The sequence below is a fragment of the Mustela nigripes genome, chromosome 12, assembly GCF_022355385.1.
Source record: "Mustela nigripes isolate SB6536 chromosome 12, MUSNIG.SB6536, whole genome shotgun sequence".
NCBI classification, from domain to species: domain Eukaryota; kingdom Metazoa; phylum Chordata; class Mammalia; order Carnivora; family Mustelidae; genus Mustela; species Mustela nigripes.
This window is the reverse complement of record NC_081568.1, coordinates 110,662,066-110,689,345: the sequence shown is the minus strand read 5'-3', so window position 1 is coordinate 110,689,345 and position 27,280 is coordinate 110,662,066. Positions and strand designations below refer to the sequence as shown.

The following is a 27,280-nucleotide window of genomic DNA, read 5'->3' as shown; positions in this document are numbered from 1 at the left end:
AAAAGAAAAGTTTGCAAACCGTTACAGGATGATGCAAGAATGAAATACACTATCTCCATTGCATCATACTTTGTTGGTTTGTGTTTGTTTTTTTTTTTAACTGTGTTACCAAGTGTTGCAGCATCTTTCAAAAGAGTGTAAAAAGCCCACCTGTTATCTTTTTATTAGTTTTCATTGAGCACAGCCCAGAACCTTTGATTTTCCACTAATATCAAAGAGAAAAAAATTGACATAGAAGATGTTTGACAATTATTAAAAGAATCAAAAGATGAATACAAAGAGGCAACAGCACTTTGTGATCTACTGTGATGGTAAAATTCATTTTTGATAAGCAAAAATCTCAGACTACAATTCTTCAAATGACAGTATCCTTAGAGTTCCCTCAAACTCAAGAAACACTGAGTAAACGATGTATTTCTAGCAGGGAGGGAGAGGAGGGGAATATGTATTGTGTTTCTGTCTAGTCAGTCATTTAACAGCAAGGATGTCATCATGTGATATTTTGTGATAAGAATCTAGGCTGTCCTGTTTTGCTAAAAAGAAATAAGGGTTCTTTAAATTTTTATGTTTGTGTACCAAGATTCACTTAATATGATCCGTAAGTGGACAAAAGGTACTTTGTATTCAAAGGCTGTAGAAAGAAACATAGAAATTTCAAAATTCACCACATTTATCACTGTAACTGATGTTTAAAAATCTACACAGAAAAATATTTTACCCTTATGAAGCAAAGAAGACAGTACCCTCCTAAAAAAATAATAAGCCATCCAAGTTTCCAAAATTATTCCATTCGATAATTCAAGTACATGAACAAAAAGCAAGAATCATAAACTAAAACCCAGTGGAGAGATATTTACATCTGGAATCACTACTGTATTCTGATAATGAAAATGTGGGAAGAATAACCAGAGTAATTATACAGCAAGAATTAATTAGAGATGTATCAGAAATCTGGAATTAGGATTTACAAAATGGTATCATGTATGACAGTGGATTAACAACTGCTTATTTCAAGCCTTTATAACCAAGGAATATGGGAAAACATTTCAGTTTCCTATGTTTAAATTCTTATTAAATTTTCTAATGGCCTTTTTGGACTATACCTTTATTCCTACTTCTAAGGATTATTCATAAAAAGACTGAAGAATAAAAAATTTAAAAGGATACACTGGACCCAGATGATAAACAGTAATGACTGCTTTCCTGGTTACATAGATTTGTACTTAACAGTCTTTTATTCAATGATGATAATTTTTAGGGGCACCTGGGTAGCTCAGTTAAGCTTCTCCCTTCAGCTCAGGTCATAATCCCATACTGGGCTCTCTGCTCAGCAGGGAGTCCGCCTCTCCCTCTCCCTCCGTCTTCCCCCAGCTCATGCTCTCTCTCTCTCTCTCTCTCTCTCTCTCAAATAAATAAAATCTTCAAAATTAATAATAATGATGATAATATTTAGTATTAGCTACAGAACGGGGCATATTTGTGGTTTGCTCTTTAAGATACAACTAGACTAATATGTGGATTTAAATATCTGATTTCAGGATGATCTCCAAAGCTCTTTTCTAGATTATATTAGAGTAGGGCTGATATACTTACCTACAACCTCTAAAGGATTCCAATATATTAGAAGAAACTATGACCAAGGACAGAACTTCACTTTCCAAACTCCACTAAATCACTGGATGACAAAGGGAAGGCTTTAGGGCCTACTCTCTACCCATTTAACTCAATAATGTGTTGAGTGCCAGGGTCTGTACTAGTTCTGGAGATAACATCAATGTGCAAATCAAAGATCCGTATCCTCAAAGAACTTACATTCTAATGAGGGAAAGATAATAAACATAATACATAAATCACACTGTATATTAAGAAATGGTAAGTGCTTTACCAATGGTAGGGCAAGTAGAAGTATTAAATAAGGTATATGGATCAATCTCATTGTGAAGCTAGTTTCTGAGCAAAAGAAGTAAGAGAATGAGACAAGTGGATATTGGAGAAAAAAATCATTTTGGGCAGAGTCAACAGGTAAAACAAAGATCCTAAAGCATGAGAGAAACTAGCACATTAAAAAAAAAAAAAGGAAAAAAAAAAAAAAAACCAAAAGCAGTTATGAGTGGAGACAAATCAAAGAGAAGGATGGTAGAAAGAGGAGTTCAGAGGACCAATGAGATGATATCTATGGTTTGAGAGGCCACTGTAAGGACTTTGGCTTTCACTCTGAATGAAATGTAGAACAGGTACAAGTATTAAAGAGAGGAGTGAAATGATGTGACTTACATTTTAAATGGATCTCTCAGACTGCTGTTGTGCAGCATAAGGGGCAAAGGTGGAAAGAGGTAGACCAAAGTCAGATTCTGACGGTGGTCACGTGCTACATTTGTTTGGAAAGCAGAGGCAGTATGACATTCCCAACAGTATGGATACAAAGCATAGGAGAGAAAGAAGAGTCAAGGACGACTCGATGCCCTAAGTCCTTACCCCCTCCACTCTCAATTTCCCTATCATACAGTAGAAACCTCATCAAGTTGTTGAAAATTAAATAAACTAGTAAGAACAGTGCCTAAAGCACACTGCTTAAAAAATGTTGCCTATTTTATTGTGGGCTGCATTGTTTCAAAAGGCTCCTTCTCTTCTAATGTCTGTCTTGAGAAGGATTAGCTCTACAAAGTAAGCACCTAGGACAAAGGAAGTACCTAAGACTGCTCTTTCCATTCCAGAATCCTACTCTGAGTGAAGGTATGCAGAGTCACCCCAGGGGGAGTGAGCTAATAAGTTTTTCCATTAATAAAAGGTTATTATTATACTTTCTTTTCTGTCCTAGTATCCTGCTGGGAAGGATAGGTAAGTATCAGGATTCCCAAACTCCTATGGTAACCTACTTTTTTATGCCAGGCCCTAATTAATAGACTTGAAATAGATTTAATGGTTTTTATGTAGTAATCAAATTGCTTTCTAATTGGCATCAGTATTTCTGAAGTATTTAAGGCATTAGTTGGCACTTTTGCAAATGACAACAATTTGGGGTTTGCTGAATTATGAGACTGCAACACGGGAGTGCAGCAGACTATGTATTTGAAGTACTTCTTAAAACAATCTTATAACTTAAGTATGAAAGTTTAAATGTCAAATACCACTTACTGTGCTAAGAGTTTTTATTCTAAAAAGTAAGTTTTTCTTAAAAACCTTAAATTAAAAATTCTAAGCACAATTTCAAGATGGGAAAATGTAGGACTTAATTTGTAGACAAATAAAATGTGTAGACTTCTGAAACAAAATCAACAAAAGCCAATATGAATTAGAATTCAGGATACAGCAGTAGGACACAGTGGGTAAAGGTACCTCCGACCCCTAATAAAATGACCCTGAGCAGTGCTTCTAGAAGACTCAGTGGGTTAAGCCTCTGCCTTTGGCTCAGGTCATGATCTCAGAGTCCTGGGATCCAGTCCCGCATCAGGCTCTCTGCTCTGCAGGGAGCCTGCTTCCCTCTCTCTCTGTCTGCCTGCCTCTCTGCCTACTTGTGATCTCTCTCTGTCAAATAAATAAATAAAAATCTTTAAAAAAAAAAAAAAAAAGAAGAAGACGACGACGAATACCACACTATGTGATTAAAAGAAAAAAGCCCGGGGCAGGTGGGGGGGGGCGGGGCAAATACATGATCCCAGCATCCTGGGATCAAGCCCTGCATCAGGCTTCCTGTTCAGCGGGGAGTCTGTTTCTCCCTCTCCCTCTGGCTGCCACTCCCCCTGCTTATGCTCCCCACCACCACTGTCAAATAAAAAAATAAAATATTTTTAAATAAAAAGTTCATTCTAATATGCACTAAGAATAGTGAACAATGTCTGCCAGAACTGCCAACAAAAGCAAGACTTCAGGGCTGACTATGGTTATTAGGATTTCTTAAACTAGCAGTGCTTGCCTAGAGGAAAGGGTGGACATGGAGAGAGCAACAGGCACAGTGAGAATACAAAGGGGTTGAAGTAGGTGCTTCCCGCTGGAGAGCCGACAGTCATTGATTCCGTAACACAGACCCACTCCAGGCCCTGGGAATACAACACAACACCCCTGCTATCTGGGACCACACATTCTACTAGCAAGTATGAGGAAATGAAGCTGTATTCAGTGTGACAAGATTCTTCAATTGATATTAACCATCAGAATAATGATCCCCCACCTCTGAAACTGCTATGAATAGCAGGTACAACCATCTGAAATTAACTTGTTAGAAGGAGGAAAAACTGAGAAGCTACAGACATAACTATGGAAGTGTAGCTGGGCACCCAAAACCTTCTTTATGTCCTTGGACTATCAATACCTCCATTTCCCACATAGAAAATTCTTTATCACTCTTTTGAAACACCTGTTCCTAACCTCTGCTACAAATGTTGCCCACCACTCTTCAGAAAGTATAAGAAATACAGAGAATAAGCAATCACACTGTGCATTAAGCAGCTAAGATTCAAGAGGCCCCCTTGCTCAAGACCCATCCTTTTTCATGTATTGGGGATTTTAACTACTCTTGCCTTCCCTAGGGCCACGTACATCAAGTACTGCCACTACCCCATCTCACCCACCACTGTCACTCTGCTCGCTACTAGTGGCTTAATGCAGAATATACAGACATGCACAAAACTCTCTCAACCATAAACCTATAGCCAAATAAACAATGAAATAAAAAGTTTAAACCCCCTCAGCCCTGTATCTTCTTCTGGATTTCATTTTTATCTTATCTACCAAGCCCACCTACGTAAGTCCAGCTGTGACTGATCCTTGCTGTCTCCATTTTTGCCTCCAACAAGCTCACTCCCTGACCCAAAGTAACATGGCTTCTGCCCCACCACTCCTTCTATTCTCAAAAAGCCACAGAGACTAGAAGCAACATAAATAAAAACTAAGTGTTTCTCTTACAATTTACTTTCTGAAAGAATCTGAGTAATGGCAGTTTTAAATTTTATCCAATTTTAAATGCATGAATGTGTGCGTAAAACATACCATCAAAAATGCATTTTAAAATAAAATGCTTATTACTGCAAAAAGAAAAACAACACTGACCTGCATTGGTACAGGTTCCTTAAGATAATACCCTTCAACAATTTGTTCTTTTCGATAGTGATCTATGATGTCCCCAATGCTGTTAAAATAAAAATTACTAACATTGATATAATTTGTCTCATAAAAAATGTAAATCTTGAAAATATACAAGGACCCTGTTAGCAAGGATTATGTATTTGCAAGTGTTTTCCAAAGCATATAACCTAAATATAGCAATAGCATGTATGATTACAACAGTCTCATTATTTTAGAAAAGCAAGAATTCATTTACAGATCAGAATACCTGAGTCAGAGACTACAATTTTGTATACACATACCCAAAGAGTCAGTATAAGTAAGAAAAGAATAAAAGTCTACCTTTATTTTTTTAAGAGTATTTCTGAGGAACTGAGAAAGAACTGAAAGAAAAATGGCATTTATATAGCACATTCAGGTAGATTTTAAGAATTTTTAATCATCAAAACACACATTCTGCTTTCATAACAATCAGATGAAGTTAGATCATAAAACATTAACAGCAAGTAAAAGGAGAAACAAACGGACCGGAGCTAATTTTACATGTAAGATTATAGCTACCACAGGGAAGGGCTTATTGATGATTCTGAAAGGCAATGCTATTAAAATATTCTTACTATCTGGGAAATGTTACTAGTAAAACAGAAAATAAAATGACATTATATAATGTAATTTAACATGTATTTTAGCACGGCATAATGAATTTTCCAATGTAAAAGTGCTTCTGTATAATCAGTAGGCCATTTTATTGTCCTGAATATTTAAATCTTGCACTTTTAAACTTCCTTTAATATACTGGAGGAATGGCTATTTTAAGGACAGAGAGAAAACAGTTCTCAAAACAGATCCTGTTTTATCATCCACTTGATTTTTTCCACAGTTCTTCAACTAATGGAATTGAAATATATATTTTATCTCTAGATATACATATCTGTATATATACATATGCACACTCCCTCTCCAAAGATACACACATATATATGCACATATGTATGTCTCCAAAGATAAAATGTCTTTGCCATACTACAAAATTAATTTAAAGCAAATATAATGTTAAAAATAGCAAAACAGGAGACTTGAAAAGATTAATGAAAAAATAAGTATGAATGGGTATGAACTGAATACTAAAGGCAGCATTTTACACAAGGGGGCAAAATGACACAAGTAAAAAGATATTCACATCAAAAAAGACAAGGCGGGTATACATGTTTAAAGGAATAAGGTAATGCCACATATAAATCCAAAAATGTTAAAGGAAAAAAGAAAATCAGAAAAGACATTTGAAGACAGAGACCGTCACAGAGATGACTACCTGTTTTAAAGCAAAAAGCATCAAATCCATAAAAAACAGTAAATACCAAAGGTTTATGACTCAGTAACTATAAAATGCAATTGATCTTGTGGAGCATCTCAACATTACAATATAATTCTTCTCCATGAGCTGAAAGAATACACAGTTCAGACTGCCCAAGAACAAATTTAAAAAGTCTGTGACAACCAATCAAATATATTTTTACCAATGAGCTGGACTTTCAAGATACCTTTTTTTTTTTTTTAAATTACTTTAGTTCATATTCTACCCAAATACACCTAAAGAAACAGTCAAGGGAGACACAACAACCCAGAATTTCCTAGATATTCTATGCAAGTTTTAGGTATGAAATGACAAATTTACGTCTCAGAAAACTAAAACGTGTTCATACTACACTTTCATTTTAGTAATTTACTTAATAAATAAAACCATGTCTCTCCTTGAACCTCCTAGATAAATGTTAGTAATCTTCAAGGTCTGACCAAAATCCTTCCTCCCTCTCCCTTCTCATCACTACCTCAACTGCTCTCTTTCCACTGAGTCTCCTATGTCCACGTATACAGTCCTGAAATCATCAAGGTCAGCTAACCATCTGTTCTCATAGACCTGTACCTCATAGACCTTTCTCTTAAATGTATATGCATGGGGTCTGTACAATGTATTTCAATAAGTAAATTAGGTAATAAATGTTTGCTGAATTATACTTGCTGATAAATGCTTCTCCTGCTTTTTATAAAAGTTTTAATATAGGAATGTTAAAGTTATGTCTCAAAAAAGCAGTTTCTAAATGAACAGACTTGAGTGCTACCTCTCTTTACCAAAAGACTAATGTAGAATTAATGAGAAGAAAACACAGCAGAGTATGTCTCTGTACATACATTTATTGGATAATCCAACTTAACATTTAAATATCTAAACAGTAAGTGATAAGCACAAAGGTGTATCTTTTTAAGTCCATTTATTTTTTCTTAGTAATCTCTACACTCAACATGAGGCTTCAACTCACAACCCTGAGATCAAGAGTCGCATGCTCTTCTTAACTGACTCAGCCCAACACCCCACAAAAGTTTATCTTCTAAGATTTACTTTATTACTGACACTAATGCTGTAAAAGAATATATTTCCATGCTGAAATATATATTCCCAAACTGTAAACCTGCCTTTTTTCAGGCATCAGATTTGCACAATTCTAGCTTTCTTTGGGGAAAAAAAATTAGTATTATATGCTAGGAATAACAATACTCCTGAACTTTATCAAATGAACATATCTATAAAGAAAATTTGTGGGTGGGGAACCACGTGGGTGGCTCAGCAGACTCTTGGTTTCAGCTCAAGTTATGATCTCATGGGTTGTGAGATCAAGCTCCACATCGGTCCTCACACTCAGTGGGGAGTCTACTTGAAAGATTCTCTCCCTGTGCTCCTCCCCCAACTCACACATGCTTCTCTCTCAATCACTTCCTCCCTAAAATAAAAAAATAATTTTTTTTTTTTTAAAGAAAAGATTGGGAGGTTAGGGTTATTGATCACAGTCACTAAATTAAACTAAATTATCACTAAATTATCACTAAATTTTTTTAAGTCATCATTTTGTAAACAGACTAATAATTTAGAAAGGAATATATTTCAAATACTTCTTTCTTCTTGCTTCATTCTGGTCTTTATCAATAAAAAAGCCAACCTTTACATATTTTACAGACTGCTGCCATTATGTAGAAAGAATTTTCATCTTGCAGAATGCATATCATAAGGAAGTTTAAGTCAGTAAACAAACTTCACTGAAAATAAATCTATGTAAATTATTTTATATTTTTAAAAGTTTCCAGAGAAGACATTTATCAATTCAGTTAAGAATATACGTTTTCAATTTACAATTTTATATATTCCAAACCACTGGAAAATGGGAAAAAGTAATTTACCTTCACAAAGAGCTTAAATTGCAGCTAGCTAGATTTTCAGTGAAGATGTCTAGATTGGACTATTAATGTAGAAACCACTCAAGCAGCTTTTCTCTATACGTGTGCAAAAGGATCCAAATGTCAGAGACTCACATCTGCCACTTGATGTCTCTTAACTGTTCATGGGCATTCTGGCAAGCAACTACAACTTGTTTTTTTGTTGGTTTTCTAAGATAAAACAGCTGCTGGATCTCTATACCCTCAAAAGTCAAGCTGGAATTAAGAGAAATACTAAATGGGATGGAGAATACTGCTGTGGTATTAAGGAATTAAACTAGGAAAATGCCATCATTTTAGTTTATGAAAGCCTCCAAAAGAGGAAGACAAGGCCACTCCAGAGTTAGCTAATACGGGAAATTCTTTACATTAGGAAAAACAAAAATGCAAGATTCCTTTCTAATATATTGGGGGGGGGGGGGGCTGAAATTCTATCATATGGTTTCTCTATTGACTCATTTTCCTGCTCCAGTGACTAAAATTCATTCTGAGTTTTGGGATAAACAATGAATTTTCTGTAATTTTTAAAATGAGAAGTAGGAACCAATAATTAGAACCAAGAAATAGCAACTTGAGAACAACCCAGTTGCATGGGTAACATTTGTAGTAAAGTCTCTCTTTAATCTTTAAGAACTTTTTCTTCCTATTAAAATATCCTGGGGCACCTGGGTGTCTCAGGCCGTTAAGCATGCTGGCTTAACGGTTCTGGGATTGAGCCCCACATTGGGCTCCCCAGTCTCCCTCTTCTTGTACTCTCTATGTCAAATAAATAAAATCTTTAAAAAAAATAAAGTAAAATGTCTCACTAATAAAGGAATGTAATATATTCCTTTTCTTAGAACAAATGTTTTGCTACCCTACAGTTAAGGACTTAGCAATTTGGTATAAAAACAGTCCATACATAATCAGCAAACATATAAATTATCTTGAACGAAAACAAATTATAAGTTTTTAATTTATATTCATTTTTGACACTGTTTGAAGAATCCTTGGACATGACTACTACTAAATTACATTAAAGGCCTTATTTTAAATTCTAAAAAGTCAGACACTTTTATACAGTTTTGAATCTGATAACACTGTTATTGAAATTTCAATTATTTTTGCTAAAAGTAAAAGATAACTAAAATTTCTCACAACTTACCTGTTATAATATCGGCCTCCCATCATAAACTGATTATTTGGTGTTGGACAAATTTTAAATCGCTGAATATTTTCATTGGTCCGAAAGTAAAGCGAATAGTCACCAGGAGTATTATCTGAGGGCCTCACAAGAAAACTGCATACTTGGCCAACTGTAAAAATTAAGCTATTAGTTTTATTTCCTAATTACCAAATAAAAAAAGTTGTGTTAAGTAACATAATTATAAAGTACATTTGGAAGTTATAAACATATATAAATTTTCACCAGGAACTTGTTTTATAAAAAAGACAATTTTAATACATTTTTATATTTTCTAGTTTATGAGTCACAACCACCCAAACGTTGCATGTGTGTATTACATAAAAATAAGTCTACAGCAGTGATTTCTGGTTAATAATGTTATACCTGTCATGACTTCAAAAGAATAACCTAACCACAGGTAGAGGACATTGGCTAAATGGGTACATTCTATTTGTAAATCCTCTTAAGAAGAAGAGTCTAAAAAAGTTAAAGTAAATTTTTTTTAGGAGTACTCTGCAGTTAACCAATGCTTCTAATTAAACATTAAATAACTGTAATAAAATAGGACCAATGCTTATAAAGGTAGATTCAAAAAATGAAATATGTGTTCATCTTATCAAAATCAATATATGTATACTACTTTCCATTTAGTTGGTAAGAACCTGAAAAGTCATATAAGATCAAATTATCATGTATTAAAGATTTTCAAACTAATTTTAAAGAAGGCTTTTAAGTATCTTCAACTGGCAATGACTCTTAACACCAAAATGTTTTGTCTTTCCTCTGTGTATGTTTAAGTATCAAATGAGTGCTAAAGACAAAATGGATGATAAATGGCCAGTTTTAAAACAAAGAGTGAATGTACAAGTACCTGTCATTAGTAAATTATAAGCTTCTTGTTTGGAAATTTTCCCATGGAACCATCTTAAAAAGAGAACAAATTAAATATGTAAATCTGAAGTCCTTTTTGCTGTTATACAATCAAAACTAAACAACCAGCACAAGTTTAATTCACACTGATACAATGAAATAAAAACAAATACAACTGATCAAGTTATCTCATTCCTTTTACATTTGTTATTATATTTGTAAACATACATAATTTCAACAAAATATAGTAAAATAAGGGTCCAATATGAACCATAATTTCCATAGTAATGAACAGTACCAGTAATAATTTTAATTCTGATAATGAGAAACTGTTACATGCTTACACCACCATAGTTAGTGTTCTCTTTTCTTTGCATTAGGAGGGAGAGATGGTACTGGTAGAACCCAGAATTATCCCCCCCCCCAAAAAAAAATTAGTAAATGAATTTTCCTCACATCACCCTCCGAGTGAACTTTCCCTAAAACAGGAGTTTAAGTTCTCTCTTGAAAGAAAATAGACATGGCTGATTAATACTTTCCTTAAAGTCAGAAAGTGAGATTGAGTGATGACAGAGAGTAAATGTCAGCATCAAGGACTGAAATAAAAGAATGACTTAGTATTCCTAATTATATTTGAGCTACTGCCATAACGAATTAGATGGCTATATATGTTTTAGTTTCTATATACTTAAAATAAGCATTCAGAAATTATTATTAGTGGCATATATTCAAGATCCACTACATATAATAACTAAAGTATTTAAATTTTACCTTAGAATAAAATGACACACCTGATTTTATAAATTATTAGTAATTAAATTTCTTAAAATCTCCTCTCATTATGTGAAGGACTATTATCTATCCTGTTGATTAACACCTTTTAATGCCAAGCTGGTAATTCCAGATCATCCCTCTATCACTTCGCCACAAATTCCTGGAATCTATTCTTGGTTTTGATCGCAGCTTAAAAAACAACTTAGAAAGTAAAAATACTACAAGACCAAAACTAAACAAACAAACAAAAAAGCAAGACCCAGCTATATGCCACTTCAGATCTAAAGACACATGCAGACTGAAAGTGAAGGCACAAGAAAACATTTACCAGGCAAACGGAAGTGAAAAGAAAGCTAGAGTAGCAGTACTTATATCAGACAAATAGCTTTAAAACAAAGACTGTGACAAGAGAAAAGACGGATATTATAAAATGATAAGAGGAACAATCCAAGGAGAGGATATAGAATTACAAATATCTATGTATCCAACATGGGAGCACCTAAATGCACAGAGCACCTACTAACAGACACAATGGGAGAAATTGACAGAAATACAGTAACAGTAGGAGACTTAAACATCCCACTTACATCAATGGATGGATCATCCAGACAGAAAGTCAACAAGGAAAAAGTGATTTTGAATGACACATTACACTAGATGGGACAGATAGATATATATTCAGAACACTGCATCCCAGAACCATGAATACACATTCTTTCAAGTGCACCTGGAACATCTCCCAGGAAAAATTACATTAGCCCACAAAAAAACTTAAGACATTCAAAAAGACTGAAATCATATCATGCACCTTTTCTGCCCACAACAGTATGAAACTAGAAATCAATCCTGAGAAAACGTCTGGGAAGAACACAAATACATGGAGACCAAAAAACACGCTACTAAACAGTGAATGGGTCAACCAAGATTCAAAGAGGAAATAAAAAAATACATGAGACGAATGAAAACAGTCCAAATCTTTGGGATGAAGCAAAAGATGCTCTAGAGGGAACTTTAGAGCAATACAGGCCTACCTCAAGAAATAAGAAAAATCTCAAATAACAACCAAATCTTAACACCCAAAGGAGCTAGAACAGAAGAATAAACAAAGCCCAAAGCCAGTAGAAAGAAATAGTAAGATTACAGCATAAGTAAATGAAATAGAAACTTAAAAAGAAAAAAAAGAAAAAACAGTAGAAAAGATCAATGAAACCAGGAACTGGTTCTTAGACAGATTCATAGGGAAAAAACAAACACAGGACTCAAATAAATACACTCGGAAATGAAGGACGAGAAGTAACAACCAACATTACAGAAGTACAAAAGATTTTAAGAGAATACTATGAAAAATTCTATGGCAACAAATTAGACAACCCTGAAGAAATGGATGAACTCCTAGAAACATGCAACCTTCCAAAACTGAATCAGGAAAAGCAGAAAATTTGAATAGACTGATTATCAGAAATGACACTGAAGGGTGCCTGGGTGGCTCAGTTGGTTAAGCGACTGCCTTCAGCTCAGGTCATGATCTGAAGTCCTGGGATCAAATTCCACATTGGGCTCCGAGCTCCATGGGGAGTCTGCTTCTCCCTCTGACCTCCCCTCTCATGCTCTCTCACTCTGTCTCTCTCTCAAATAAAAAAATTAAAAAAAAAAAAAAAGAAAGAAAGAAATGAAACTGAATCAGTAAGCAATGAACTCCCAACAAACAAGAAGTTCAGGACCAGATGGCTTCACAGGTGAATTCTGTCTACTAAACATTTTTTTTTAAAGATTTTATTTATTTATTTGAGAGAGAGACAGAGAACACGTGTGCACTGGGTGGGGATGGCGGGGGGCAGGGGGGAGACGGGACACTCCCTCAGCAGGGAGTAGGATGTAGGGCCTGATGCCAGGACCCTAGGATCATGACCTGAGCTGAAGGCAGACACTTAACTGACTGAGCCACCCAAGTGCCCCTGTCTACCAAACATTTAAAGAGAATGTAAATACCTTTAATACCTTTAATTTAAATTAATTAACTGTTAATACTGTTAATTCTTCTCAAACTATTCCAAAAAACTAATGAGGAAGGAAAACTTCCAAATTCACTCTGTAAGTCCAGGATTACCTTGGTAAGAAAACCAGACAAAAACACTACGAAAAACCCCCCAAAACTACAGGCCAATATCCCTCATAAAGAGAGATGTAAAGGGACGCCTGGGTGGCTCAGTTGGTTAAGCAGCTGCCTTCGGCTCAGGTCATGATCCCAGCGTCCTGGGATCGAGTCCCACATCAGGCTCCTTGCTCAGCAGGGAGCCTGCTTCTCCCTCTGCCTCTGCCTGCCATTCTGTCTGCCTGTGCTCGCTCTCTCTCCCTCTCTCTCTCTGATAAATAAATAAAATCTTAAAAAAAGAGAGAGAGATGTAAAAATCCTTAACATAACACTAGCAAACCAAATTCAACAATATATCAAAAAATCATTCACCCTAAGTTGGATTTATTCCAGGAATGCCAGTATGGTTCAATATTTGCAAATCAATCAACATGATACATCAGAGTAATAAGAGAAACAATAAAAACCATATGGTCATCTTAATAAATACATAAAAAGCATTTCACAAACTACAACATCCATACATGATAAAAACACTCAACAAAGTAGGTTCAGGAGGGGATGCACCTCAACATAATAAAGGCCATACATGGAAATATCATACTCAATAGTGACAAACTAAAAGCTTTTACCTTAAGATCAGTAAAAACGCAAGGATGTCTACTCTTACCACTTTTATTCAACAGAGTACCGGATGTCCTAACTGTAGCAATCAGACAAGAAAAATAAATAAAAGGCATCCAAATTGGTAAGGAAGAAGTAAAACTCACTGTATTTGCAGATGGCATGCTACTATATGAAAAACCCTAAAGACTCCACCAAAAAAACTACAGAACTGACAAATGAATTCAGTAATGTCACAGAATACAATATCAATATAGAGAAATCAACTGCATGTCTATACACCAATAAAAAGTAGGATAAAGAGTAATTAATAAAACAATCCCATTTACAACTGTACCAAAATTAATAAAATACCTATGAATAAACTTAATGAAAGAGGTAAAAGACCTGTATTCCAAAATGCATTAAAAAACAATAAAAGAAACTGAAGATGAGACAAACAAACTGAAAGATATTCCATGTTCATGGACTGGAAGAGCAAATGTTAAAATGTCCATACTACCCAAAGTAATCTACAGATTCAATGCAACCCACATCAAAATACCATTACCATTTTTCACAGAGCTAGAACAATCCTAGAGTTTTTATGGAACCACCTAACACCTGAATAGCCAAAGTGTTTCTTCAAACACATAGTGTATACCAGTGACCCAAAGGGGAGTATCTGCTCTTATGAAGTCCCTACTCCAACAAGAAAAAGGGACACACATAACCACAAAATCAATGTCAAAAATATAATAAAGTGCACTGATAGATATGCACAGAGGGCTTTTTTTGAATAAGAGAAAAGGGTACCAGTTCTGTGGAACACGTGAGGGAAAAGATACAGGAATACTTCTTGGCAAGTGATAAATGAGTCAGGTTATTAAGAACAGAAATTAACCAAACATAATGCAGGATGAATTCTGGCCTACAAAGTAGTTTGGGCAAAGGCAAAAAACAGTATTATGCATTTGAAGTATTACTGGCATTTGACCTACATTTTTTTTCTTTCCTTTTAAAAAGAAATCTGTGGTATTACTTTAAGTAGGGAAATATACAGATTTGCAGTGTATCTTATAAATCTGGAGGCTTTCACAACACTGGACCCCCATTTTTGCACACATCAATTACAGCAGTCCCCTCACTGCAGGCAAACACCTCATTTTTGGCGTCCTACTCTCTAATACAAAGAGAGAATATTAGTTGCCATTTATCCCAACACTTTGCACTGTTGTTTGTACTACAGGAAATTAGTTCCATGTACCTTAATCTCCCTCGGAGAGGTAAAATTAGGAAGATCAAGATTACTATAATTTGAGAGAAACAGCATTTACACCTGACCCACTTCATTTGCTTACATTATTGGTATACCTCCTCCACACATTCATCAGAATTCATAATCTAAATGTAGGTAGCAGAAGACCTCACATTACTAAAATCAACAAGGTACAGTCTCCTTCATGGAAACTATTTTACAGTTAAACAGCTACATAAAACAAAAAGGAAAATGGACTCCGAAAACATCTCATATGTTCCACCTAAGGAAGGGTGGGAAACTAAAGGAGGTTTACTGCAAGCAGAGTATCCAGCTTAATGTTTTGTCTTCTAATGGTTAGAAAACAGAATAAGCAACCACTTGAAAGGAAGGCCTTAAATTCCATTAGAAAATTCTGACAGGAAGGGAAGAAAAAAAATGTTCCTGTGAAAAGAGATCAGAAGATGAACAGTTTCTATTAAAATCATATGACTGAAATAGACTTGGGATTGAGAGTTAATATCTTCAGAAGAAAATTCATATACAAATAAATGAGGGGGTGCCATGGTGGCCCAGATGGTTAAGTGTCTGCCTTTGGCTCAGGTCATATCTCAGGATCCTGGGATCAAGCCCCGCATCAGGCTCCCTGCTCAGCAGAGAGTTCTGCGTCTCCCTTTCTCTCTCTCTCTGCCCCTCCCCACTGCTCTTGCTCTCTCTCTCTCTCAAATGAATACATTTTTAAAAATAAATAAATAAGCAAATGAGGGATGAACAGGACACTAGAAAAGATCTGTAAGGACAAAAACAAAATCATTGTAAATTTCCCATAGGAAATTATTGTTAATAGCTAGTAACTTATGAAATATGAGAAGATTTTGTGGCAAATACTACATATAGTAATACCTTGGTCTTTGAATTAGCCCTTAGAAGATACTTAAAATCAGCTTGAAAAGATTATGAAAAGAAAGGCCTTACAGAATCTTATAAATATAGTGAAGAACCCTAATGTTGGGGGCGCCTGGGTGGTTCAGTTGGTTAAGCATCTTCCTTCGACCTATGTCATGATCCCAGTGTTCTGGGATGGAGCCCCACATCAGGCTCCCTGCTCAGCAGGGAGTCTGCTTCTCCCTCTCCCTGCCACTCCTCCTGCTTATGCTCTATTTCTGTCAAATGAATACATAAAATCCTAAAAAAAAAAAAAAAAGCCCTGTTGTTGGAGACCAGCTCTCTTTCTCATACACAGGCACACAACAAACAAAAAAAATGAAAAACTGAAATGTAAAATACATAAAAGATGTGGTTACAAAAACAAAAAATGCATTAACAGTAAGAAAGTAAAAAAAAATATGAGGAATCGTGACATTCATACTGCTATTAATGTTTATAGAAAAGCCTTTAGCGACAGAAGAGTTACATTCAGGTATAAAAGACACCATCATTATTAAAAAAATAAGACTATCAGTAGATCCTAAAGAAAATATTAACATATCAGTTCTGAGCCAAATAAAAACAATTTTTAAGACAGCTTCAAAAGTAGCAGTTTTAAAATATATTTTGGCCTAAGTTTTCCAATTTGTAGGTTTATAACATATTTTCTTTTTTCTTTTAGTAATTAACACAAACTCACATTTTGCCTTCATGTGGATCTTCTTCCCGGCCCTAAAGGATAAGACATTAAGATAGTATTTTATATAATTTTAACTATTAATCTATTTTTATTAAAATTAATAAAAATCATATCTTCAAACACATCTCTACCCTGTCCCTCATATTTACTTTTGCATATACAAGAAAAGACCTATCAGTTCAAGAAAAGTCTTTCTAAAACTCTCTCCCTTATTGTTACTACTCTTCTCCTCTTGTGGTTACTGGAATTCAGGCCTTTTTCCTCCCTTTTCTCAAACTATTACCACAGCCCAAAGAGTTTAATTACCTCTGTGCCCTGTTCAATCCCATTATCTCACCTCTCCAATTTGGACTCATCAGTTTCAAATGCAACTTTCCCCTGCACTAAGAAACACCAAAACCAAACAAAAAGAAACAAAATTTAAAAACCAGACCCTTAATACCTCTCTGCTCTCTACAAATTCCTCCTTTGATAAAACCAAAATCCTTTATCTTATCACTCAAGCCTACATTTCCTATCTCCTAGTACCAATTCTCTTTAGGTATCTATACAATGGACCCACATAACTACCCATTTGCTTATCTGTATTCTCAACACCACTGGCTTGCTCTTTTTAACTTAGAATGTCCTTTCCCCTCACTGCTTCCTACCTGTTTGTTCACCTCAACTATTCAGACAGTATCTTCTTCAAATACTAGTTTTCAGTATAAAATACGGAGTCCCTAAAACATAAACTTCTACTTTGAATAGAAAGACATCATTCTTTTATCATCTTTTGAACTTGACCTTACTCTATTTGGCCTGCCTATTATTTAAGATACACTAGTGTTATTCATTCCTTAATAATGGCAGTAAGCAGCATAAGATCTTAACTCTTCTTTATTAATCCCAACCACCCTGTAACCACTAGCACAATATTGGGCATATAATTTTCACTGAATACTTACTGACCTGTACTCCTAGTACCCAGCAAAACTGGGTACCTGACACCAGGTTTTCACTTAATAATAAAGAAAAAATGGTCTATCTATACAGGCATTCACCTCTCTCAATTTGTTCCTTACCCATCAAATACCTAAGCGAACTAAAACACCCACTGAATGTCTATTATAAAACAAAGCAGTATGCTTAACACACACACACACACACACACACACACACACACACACACTGCATGATCATTACCCAAAAGGAGCTAATTTCTAAAGAATAGGTTGACACTAAATTAATTTTATACAGTGTAATAAAATAAAGATTAACAAGGTGCTATAGACACACAAGAGAAAACAATTTAGCCTAAGAAAGGCATAAATCCTCTGTGAAAACTAGGAAGCCTCTGAGATAAAAAGATGAATCAAATTTTACGTGGTAGTAGTCTAGCAGGGAAGGAGTGTCAGAAAAAGTGCAGGCATAAAGAAATTCATTCAACAAATATTTGCTGAATGCATACTAATGCCAGACACACTATTCTATACTATGGGGATACACCACTGAATCAGAGACAAAAATCCTCACAAAGCTTACATTCCAGATTAAAAGCATAAAAGCAGACATGTACTTGAAGAACAGTAATTAGAATTTCAGAGTGGGAAAATTCTTAAAATCCAACCACCAACCTAATGTCTGAAATCTAGACAATCTGCAAATGGCTTTTAAAGCTACAAGGAATCACTAGGCTCCAATGAAGACCATTATGAAAACTTATTTTAAGTATTAGAGTAAAAATTGTGCATTAATTCTAACTTGGAATTATCTACTATTAATTCAAAGTATGACTATATTCCTTTTTAGCAGCCCTTTTTAGCAGAACATTGTTCATTCATACTTACTTGTTAATTTGTTCTTTTATTTTTTTCCTTTTATTTATGTTATGTATCCTTATGTTAAATTGGGCTTTTTTCCCCCTGTACTCATTGGATAACTTTCACTTATTCTTCTTAAGATTTATCTTATTAAATCTGATCCAGAATCCCAAGAGCTGGAGAAAGTTAAACTATACTCTGAATTCTTTAAATAATCATAAAAATAGGGATGGGGTATGACAGCAGGAGAAAAAAAATCCAACATAAAAAAGTTTTAACTAAGAAATTTTGTAGTAAAACCAACACAGTAAGATTCTTCTGTTTGAACATTTCTGGCCTACAATGAAAAAAAATATCTCTCCCTACTGTAAATTACCAAATACTAACCTAGGAATTAAGAGTTCCAATCCCAGCTCTTCCACTAAGTAACTATTTGTATGCAATGTATCGTACGTACCATTTCCTCAACTGCCCTCCACTTTTCCTCAGTTATGTTTTACTTCTACATATCAAGATCTATTAATTAAGGGAATTAATAACAAAGAAAAATGTTCTCCACTGCAATCTTCCCGGAAAATAATCAAAGCACAGGTTTCAGAGTATTATCAAGTTCATGACATAATTTTAAAACAGTAGCTCTGAGGGTTGTGAAAGATAAAAAGAAACCATTCCATCACACTAAACAAATCCAAATCCAAAAAGGATGAACTCCAAAACTGTAATATGTTTGATAAGATTCAGTGACACTTAAAAAAAAAAAAAAAAAAGATTCAAGTGATACTGATACATCTGAAATGCAAATGCTACTTGAAAGCAGACCTGCTATCAAAAAACACAACAATTATCAACACAGTGACAAGACTACTGATGTTGAATTATGTGGCGACAATAAAAATGGGAATACTGGAAATGTAGAAAGGTGTTAAAACTAAGTTTTGCTAAGGTTACTAGAAAATTATACATATATTTGGGAGATAAAGATTCTGAAAGCAAACATGTGCAACCCTATTTGATTCAGAGTCCATGATCATTTTTTCATAGCCTCATTTATGAGGAAAACCACTAAGACGACAAAAGGAGATACAAATAGGCACAAATGGTAATTTTTTTTAATTCTTAGAAACTCATAAAAACTTTCTGGAAAAAAAAGACTTTCAGAAAATTAACAGTTAAAGATTCAAACATGCTAGATTAGTTATCCTCTTTACAAATAAATAACCTTTACTACAGTAAATATATTTTAATGAGAAATTCTTTGTTCTAGGGAATTGACTTTTTTTTTTTTTTTTTGGGAATTGACATTTTTAATTTTAAAAAGTTTCATTACTAATTTCTCCTGATTACGGATAAGTTCCAGAAGTGTACAGAATATTTAAAATTGAGAGTGATAGGAGAAGAAAAAAACTTACCACCTCTTCCACTAGGTCTTCAACAATAAGACCCTGTTCATCTGTTCGTAGATTTGTAACCCACATCCATCCATCTTCTAATTCATTATGAACAATAAACATATCTCCTTTTAGGAAACTGAAAATAGCAATTGTGAAGTTATTAAAATTGAATTAAAAATTTAAACATGGAAATTTGAGTAATCATGTGCCATACTACAGAAATAATATGATATTGGGAATGCAAGAAATTAAAGTCAAATACCCTGGATTTTTGTCCGGTTTTTTGGCATCACCTAAATATAAAGCTCTGAAGACACTTAACAATCTGAATCTTATTCTCTCACGTTGTAAAATGGATTTAATAATGGTATCTGCACTATCTACATTATTGGATTACTCTTAAATTCAAATTCAAATTTGTGTAAACAGTAATTATATATGTATTATAGGCTTTAGGCTATAACTCCAAGAAGACTGAATTTAAAAATTTAAGCTTTCATGTAATTACTCTTTCAGATGTAGGTTAGATATAAAATCATACTATAATTTGCTCATTACATTTACACAAGATACAGCTATTTTAGAAAAACTTCAAGTAAGCACAATTAGACTTTCCAGCAGATATTTATGAGAATTAACATTTTTCTCATAAAAATCATTAATGTTTATTTAATTCACTTAACACATCTATGATATAGCAAGCATTCTTTCTCTGAAAGTGGTATCAAAGGATAGGAAAATGCATGCATGCTTTTTTTTGTTAACAATTTCTGAGTAGAGAGATGCATATGCAAACTAGTTTCTTTTCCTTGGAACCTATACATTTTCAACCTCCACAAAATTGCAGGAGGAGTAAGGTTTATACTGATGCCATTTTTCAACATCAGTAATTCGCTGAACACTTCATTTTAGGCCTGAATGAATGCCTCCCAGCATTCAAAGTTCCAAGATTGTCTGGCTGCTGCTATTAACCCTCTATCTATATTCACATCGCATATTTTTTAAACAAGTTTCCTCAGTCTAAATTTCACAAACCAAAGTTCCATTAAGTAATCTCTTCTCATACTTCTGAAAACTGTTTTCCACCAGAATATCACAAGCTTCACTGTTTCCTGGACAGGTTCAAGACTAAAAACTTATACACTTCAGATGATTTCTATTTGGATGAGCACGTAATACTGCATTCTATCTTGGTTCTACAACCCTGTTAACAGTGACCAATATTTCATTAGCTGACTGGCAGGAGACATTACTACTTAACCAAATAAACTACTCCTTTCTAGAAACACTCTCCTAAATAACTACATTAAAAAAAATAATAATTATGAAAAGAAATAAAATAAAAAAATAAAAAATAGTAATTATGAGTAAAAGAAGAATATGTATGGACAAAAATACAGAATATAGCTTCATTTCTTGATCAAAAACTGTCAAAAGAGAATTTTTTTAAATTTGACTTATGTTGTTGCTAGAACACTAAATATGTGATGCAAAACGAAAAAAATTTAAAATAAAAAGGTTAGGGGCACCTGGGTAGCTCAGTGGGTTAAAGCCTCTGCCTTCAGCTCAGGTCATGATCCCAGGGTCCTGGGATCGAGCCCCACATCAGGCTCTCCTGCTCAGCAGGGAGCCTGCTTTCCCCTCTCTCTCTGCCTGCCTCTCTGCATATTTGTGATCTCTGTCAAATAAATAAATAAAATATTTTAAAAAAATAAAATAAAAAGGTTTTAACAATATAATCATAACATTCTTTATTTTGCATTTTTCCAAAAAAAAAGTTAAAATGCCTTAAGTCTCATTAATCTTCAGATGTTTTTACCTAAAACAAAACAAAACAAAAACTTCACAGATACATACAAATTTTTAAGGACTCATATATTCACATATATTTATATGATCAAAGTAAAACTTATATATTCCTATACTTATTTAAATTTTCATCTTCCTAAACTGGTAGTAGTCAGTTCTGAAGGTCTCTCAGGACTTCTTTTTATACTTAAAAATTGATACCCTAAAAAACCTTTATTTATATATCTATTAATACTTACCATATTGGAATTTAAAATATAAGTGTTTTTAAAAATAATCTACCCCATCACACTGTAACATAAAGAATATTAAAAATTATTATTTTTTACATGTTTTGTGAGAATATTGTTTTACATTTTTGCAAATCTCTCAACATCTGGCTTAATTGTAAACAGCCAGATTCTTTTGTTTCTACATTCAATCTGTTGTTTCAGGTTTTTGTTTCTTTCTTTGTTTGAAGTACATGAAGAAAAATCTGACTTCACAAAAATTTGCAGCTGTGAAAGGAATGAGTATTTTAATAGCCTCTCAGATAATTATAGATATGCTATGAAAAACTCAACAATTGGTACCTGAAGGTTAGTTGTATTAAGGAATCGAAAACTGCTTCAATGAGCTTTCTGTACCCCATTTCAGTAATATCTATTTGTCCATCTTGCACTTTGAATGGACCTTTACCCAGGCATAATTCTTTAACAGCATGCATTGATCATTTAGAAGATACTGGTTCACTGAGCTATGCAGATCACCCAGATGTAGGTACATTTTACACAATCAAAATGTCACATTCTTTAATATCACCACCAATTTCATCAGAAAAATCAGGGACTATGTGGGAAACTGTGAAACTCCTAACTGCAGTTTCCAAAATTTTCATTTTTGCTTGCAAGCTCAAATTTTGTCACTGGCAACAAATACTGCCACTCACTCACTTGCCCTGAAGTAACAGACTCACTCCTTTAAAAAAAAAAAAGGTCAAATACTCTAGTCTGAACAACCATTGTTGGATAGTTTGCCTTTGAGTCTTAAGCACAAATCGTATATACAGAAGCAGAAGCTAGCTCGGCTCTCAACTCCCTGCTCTCAAGACAAGGACCTGTGGTGCTCAGCCAAGATGTTTTGTGCATATTTCCCATTTCATCACACAGAATATTAAAAAGAGGCACCAGTTTTCTTCATCTCCCAGAAGATTAAAAAAGATATTTACCACAAAGAATACTAAAATAATTGAAATTTAGAAAAATACCTTTTACGGTCTCATCGAGAAATCTGAGGGGAAACTTTTGTATTGTTTACTTCCAAGTGTGTGGCATGAAGAACAGTACACTTTGCTACCACTGCCTTTATTTGTGCTAAGACACTAATACTTTCACTGGTTGTTGCTTTTGTACCACCAGTGTAAATGTCACAGTGAAAAGGGCAAATTTTATTTTAGTCTTATCAAGAGAACAGCTCTGCTCTCTTGAATTCTCTAAATGGATCTCAAGGATCCCCAAAGTTACATGGATCACACTTTGAGCACTGCTGTCCTAGAGGATACACTGGGAATTCACAAGTTATTCAAAATTCCTGAACTGGTAGTTCACCACTGTTGTTCTTTATTGTATATAATTCATTCCGTCCCTTTCTTTCACTGGCTTTTCCTGCTTAGATCACAAATAAAGGTATGCCAATAAAAACTGGGTGGCTCAGTGGGTTAAAGCCTCTACCTTTGGCTCAGATCATGATCCCAGGGTCCTGCGATGGAACCCTGCATCGGGCTCTCTGCTCACAAGGGAGCCTGCTTTCCCCTCTCTCTCTGCCTACTTGTGATCTCTGTCTCTCAAATAAATAAATAAAATCTTTACAATAATAATAATAAGTTATATATAAATCAAATAATATAAAAATAATTTTTAATCATGTTCTGTAGTTCTATGCCACACTTAAACCATTCACTCATCATGTAAAATAGTAGTCATCATTTATGTACAAATTACAGTTGAGACATAAATGCCATGGAGTAATATAAATTAGAGTACAGAATATAACAATTATCCTTATGTTGTCAAAGACAGTCTAATAAAATCTGAATTTATTTCACCTGTCATCTTCACTGTGGCCACTCTGATCCAAATCCATATTCTGAACAAGCCCAACACAGGAGTACAGGAATGATGAACTCAATACTAAAGGCACTTGCTAGCCTGCTACATGCTCTTTCCTCAAAGTCCAAGACCTTCCCAGCCAAAGAGTAGTTAAGTTTTCAAAATCTGTCAAATGCCTATTTCAAATGCCTTATAAATGAGAATACAATCTAAAATACCTTATTTCATCAGTGTCTGGAACCTTTGTGTAAGGCAGAATGGCTCGAACACGCCTTCTATCTTCTACTGGCTAGGAATAAGAAAAAGAAGATTTATAAAAGATAACCTTTTTATGTCAAAGTCAAATTAGGTATATCCACATAAAGTTTAAAACAACCAAAATCCATATTATGAACACAGGATCATTCAAATTGTTTTTAGTAAGGTTCTAAATACTCAAAGCCTAGAAATACTTGTCTTATTTCTAGGTTTTGTTTTTTTTTAATAGAAATTCTTTTAACTGCATAACCAATGATTTTATCAAGTAATATGAGTAGCCATTTAATTTTAAATGAACTACATGGAACATACAAATTAACTTTTCTCTGATTATTTAAAAGGTGTTTCAGAATCTTGCAGCAACTGCAGGATTAGCACTATGTTACCAGTCATTACTGCTCATTCACTTAAAAACATTTGTTAAGCTATCACCATACAGTATTAATTTAAAAAAAAGTATTAGCAATTTAAACACCAACTTACTGAAAAATTTTCTTTTTTTGAAAAGGATATCAGTTTTGCTGACAGTACAACCAGAATTAAAATTTAAAACAACACATATTTCTTAAATTTTAATAAATACCATAAGAAACTGAACGAGAGCTAACCTCATTAGTAAAGTGAAATTATAAATTTTTGAAAAATACAGTATTTAAGTTTTACTTGCCTCTGGTGGTGCAACTGGATAAAGCAATTTTTCTCCTTTAAGCAAACAGGAAACATGACTGTAATAACCTATTAAGTCTGACAGTGAAGAAAAACGTCTTCCACCAATGTAGTAATCTCCACACATAGCAATAATCCTATTTGTACAGGAAAAAAATACAATATAACAAAAACCTTCAGAGCCAATTTTAAAGACCAGTTTCTAAAGAAATTATACATCCCTAATTGTCATACTCTTCCTTAAACTATATCCTAATATTAAAATACCACTTACTAATATCTGCCAATGCAAATTTACCTAAGGTTACTTCTTCTAAAAATACATATGCATACATGTGATAGATATGAAATACGTATCTGACTTATAAACCCCATTTCATAATTCACTGCAATATTTATAAATCTATCTTCAGATACCTCTGCTCACTTTTCATATTTAAGACTAAACAGCAATTTTAATAAGTTTCTCTGGCTAAAAGTAGTTTACAGATCTCAAAATATTTAGAGTATTATAATAATTTCACATTCTATGTGCGGTATAAAGTGCTCTCACAACTTCTCTTAAAATCTTAAAGTCAATGGCATATAAACATTTATCAGTTACCATGATAGGCAATATATGATTTTTTTTTTCAATGTCTCCCTTAAAAATGAAACAGAAGACAGTAATATAGGTATGTATATTTATGCAGACTTAGGCATCTGTACTTGAAAATCTACATACCTTTGACATGAATGTTTGCAAAGAATTTCAGAACAGTGAAGCAAAATGAGTTAGAGGGCACATATCTTGACTCTTTGTTTCCTATATTTTGTTACTCTGTAGTCTAAAAATACACATTTCCTTTATTTCTGCTTTACCACTCAAAGTTTCTTCATAATTCTTTATACTTTAAAAGTGGTAATTATATTTGAGATTAGCACAGCAGTGCCCAATGATACTGTTTTTAAACAAAAAAGCAATCATTCAATAATATCTACTCTATAATCTTCTGATTAAATCACATAATTGAGAACAAATCACTTTCCCCATCATTTAAATATCAATGAAACATTCATCCTAATTAAAGCAGGTATATTTAAGAACACTATAGCAAAGTCACTATATTATTTAGCCTCATATTAGAAATAAAGACTTACCTAAAATGGTTGACAACATTTGTCTGGCTAAGAAATGAAAGTACAAAGGACCCTGGTCTCCGATCACTCTCTCTTATAAGGTAACTGCCAGACTTCCCTGCTTGCCTTAGGCGTTCTTCGGCTATAGTTCTATCAAGTTTTCCATGATACCACCTAAGGGAAAAAAGAGTTGTGATTAAAATACAAATAGCAACTATAAAATTAATAGTGGTAGCTGAAAAACTTACTACTAGAGGTTTCAAATACCTAAGTATAACTTAAACATTTAGCTTTTACTCTTGGTAGATTATTCCAATTTTAACTCAATTGGTTTTAACTTCTCAGTCTCTCAAAAAAAAAAAAAATCATTTACTCAGTTTTTAATTTTTTCTATAAACTCAGGGCTAATCATCTCACATATGAACCTCTCCATTTCTGTCCATCTTCTCCCTCCAGGATTGTCTACCTGGTCAAGATATAAGATTTATTACAATCAAATCTTTATTTAGAAAAAAATATGATGGACAAATGGAAACAATTACTACCTCTCTCTATGCTAAAGATCCTAAGTATATCACTTGACATAACACTCAAGGGAAATTGATACCTATAAGAGAAATAAAACTTTATTCCATTTCAGTATCTGTGCCCTAGAACAGGAAAATAGAATGACACTCTGAAAAGCCTAGTGTTCTAATTTCCTATTTCAACATAAAGCTGATTAGTCCATTTGATCGTAAGATTATTTACTCCATAACCACATATCTGATCTTAATTCTTCAAATTTATTTAACAAACATGTGGAAATAAATAATATCCCTTTAACTTTGTCCCTTTCTTACTCTCACTGTAAATATGTTCTACCTACCACACTATGAGATAATCTGCTTAAATGACTGGTTATAATTTTAGCATCACCCATGCTACCAATTTATGCCTATAAAAGACTCATGGATTAACAGAAGCATAATTAGAAATATACTGGAACTTTCACATGGCCATGGTAATAGTTCTACAAAGTAATTGTTATGAACTATTTTTACACCTTCAATATGTTAGTCATCCCAACTCATCCTTGATACTTGTAGTCTTTCTTGAAACACTCACAGAAAAACAATAAAACATTCATATTGCATTGATATATTAATATCTAGCCATAAGTCAATAGTCAAAACTATTAAAGTCTTGTGTCTATTTTTATAAATCTCCTATTTTTTTAAGCTTGCTGTAAGGAAAGCTAACTATTCTTGACTCATTAGTTTATTTTTTTAAAAAAAGATAAGTTATCAAAAGAATTTTCACTTATTTGAAATCTATGTGTAAGACTGAAATGAAATAATGAAAAAATCACAAAGCTTCATCTTAATTTAATAGGAAAAACATAATTATAAGCTGTTAGTATTAGAGGAAGAAGGCAAAGAACAATCAACA

The 27,280-nt window shown here is 33.8% G+C and overlaps 1 protein-coding gene across 1 annotated transcript in view; it reads right to left on the bottom strand.

Moving 5' to 3' along the window:
- The window catches only part of RASA1 (RAS p21 protein activator 1), a 121,764-nt gene that overhangs the window by 33,069 nt on the left and 61,415 nt on the right, over nt 1-27,280 (bottom strand). Inside the window, exons 2-9 of the mRNA XM_059418201.1 lie at nt 25,871-26,023; nt 24,732-24,867; nt 24,025-24,095; nt 19,929-20,046; nt 16,718-16,749; nt 10,365-10,417; nt 9,473-9,623; nt 5,047-5,125 (exon numbers count right to left, since the gene is read on the bottom strand). Of these exons, the coding sequence (XP_059274184.1) occupies nt 5,047-5,125; nt 9,473-9,623; nt 10,365-10,417; nt 16,718-16,749; nt 19,929-20,046; nt 24,025-24,095; nt 24,732-24,867; nt 25,871-26,023 (793 nt within the window). The remainder of the gene's footprint in view (nt 1-5,046; nt 5,126-9,472; nt 9,624-10,364; nt 10,418-16,717; nt 16,750-19,928; nt 20,047-24,024; nt 24,096-24,731; nt 24,868-25,870; nt 26,024-27,280) is intronic.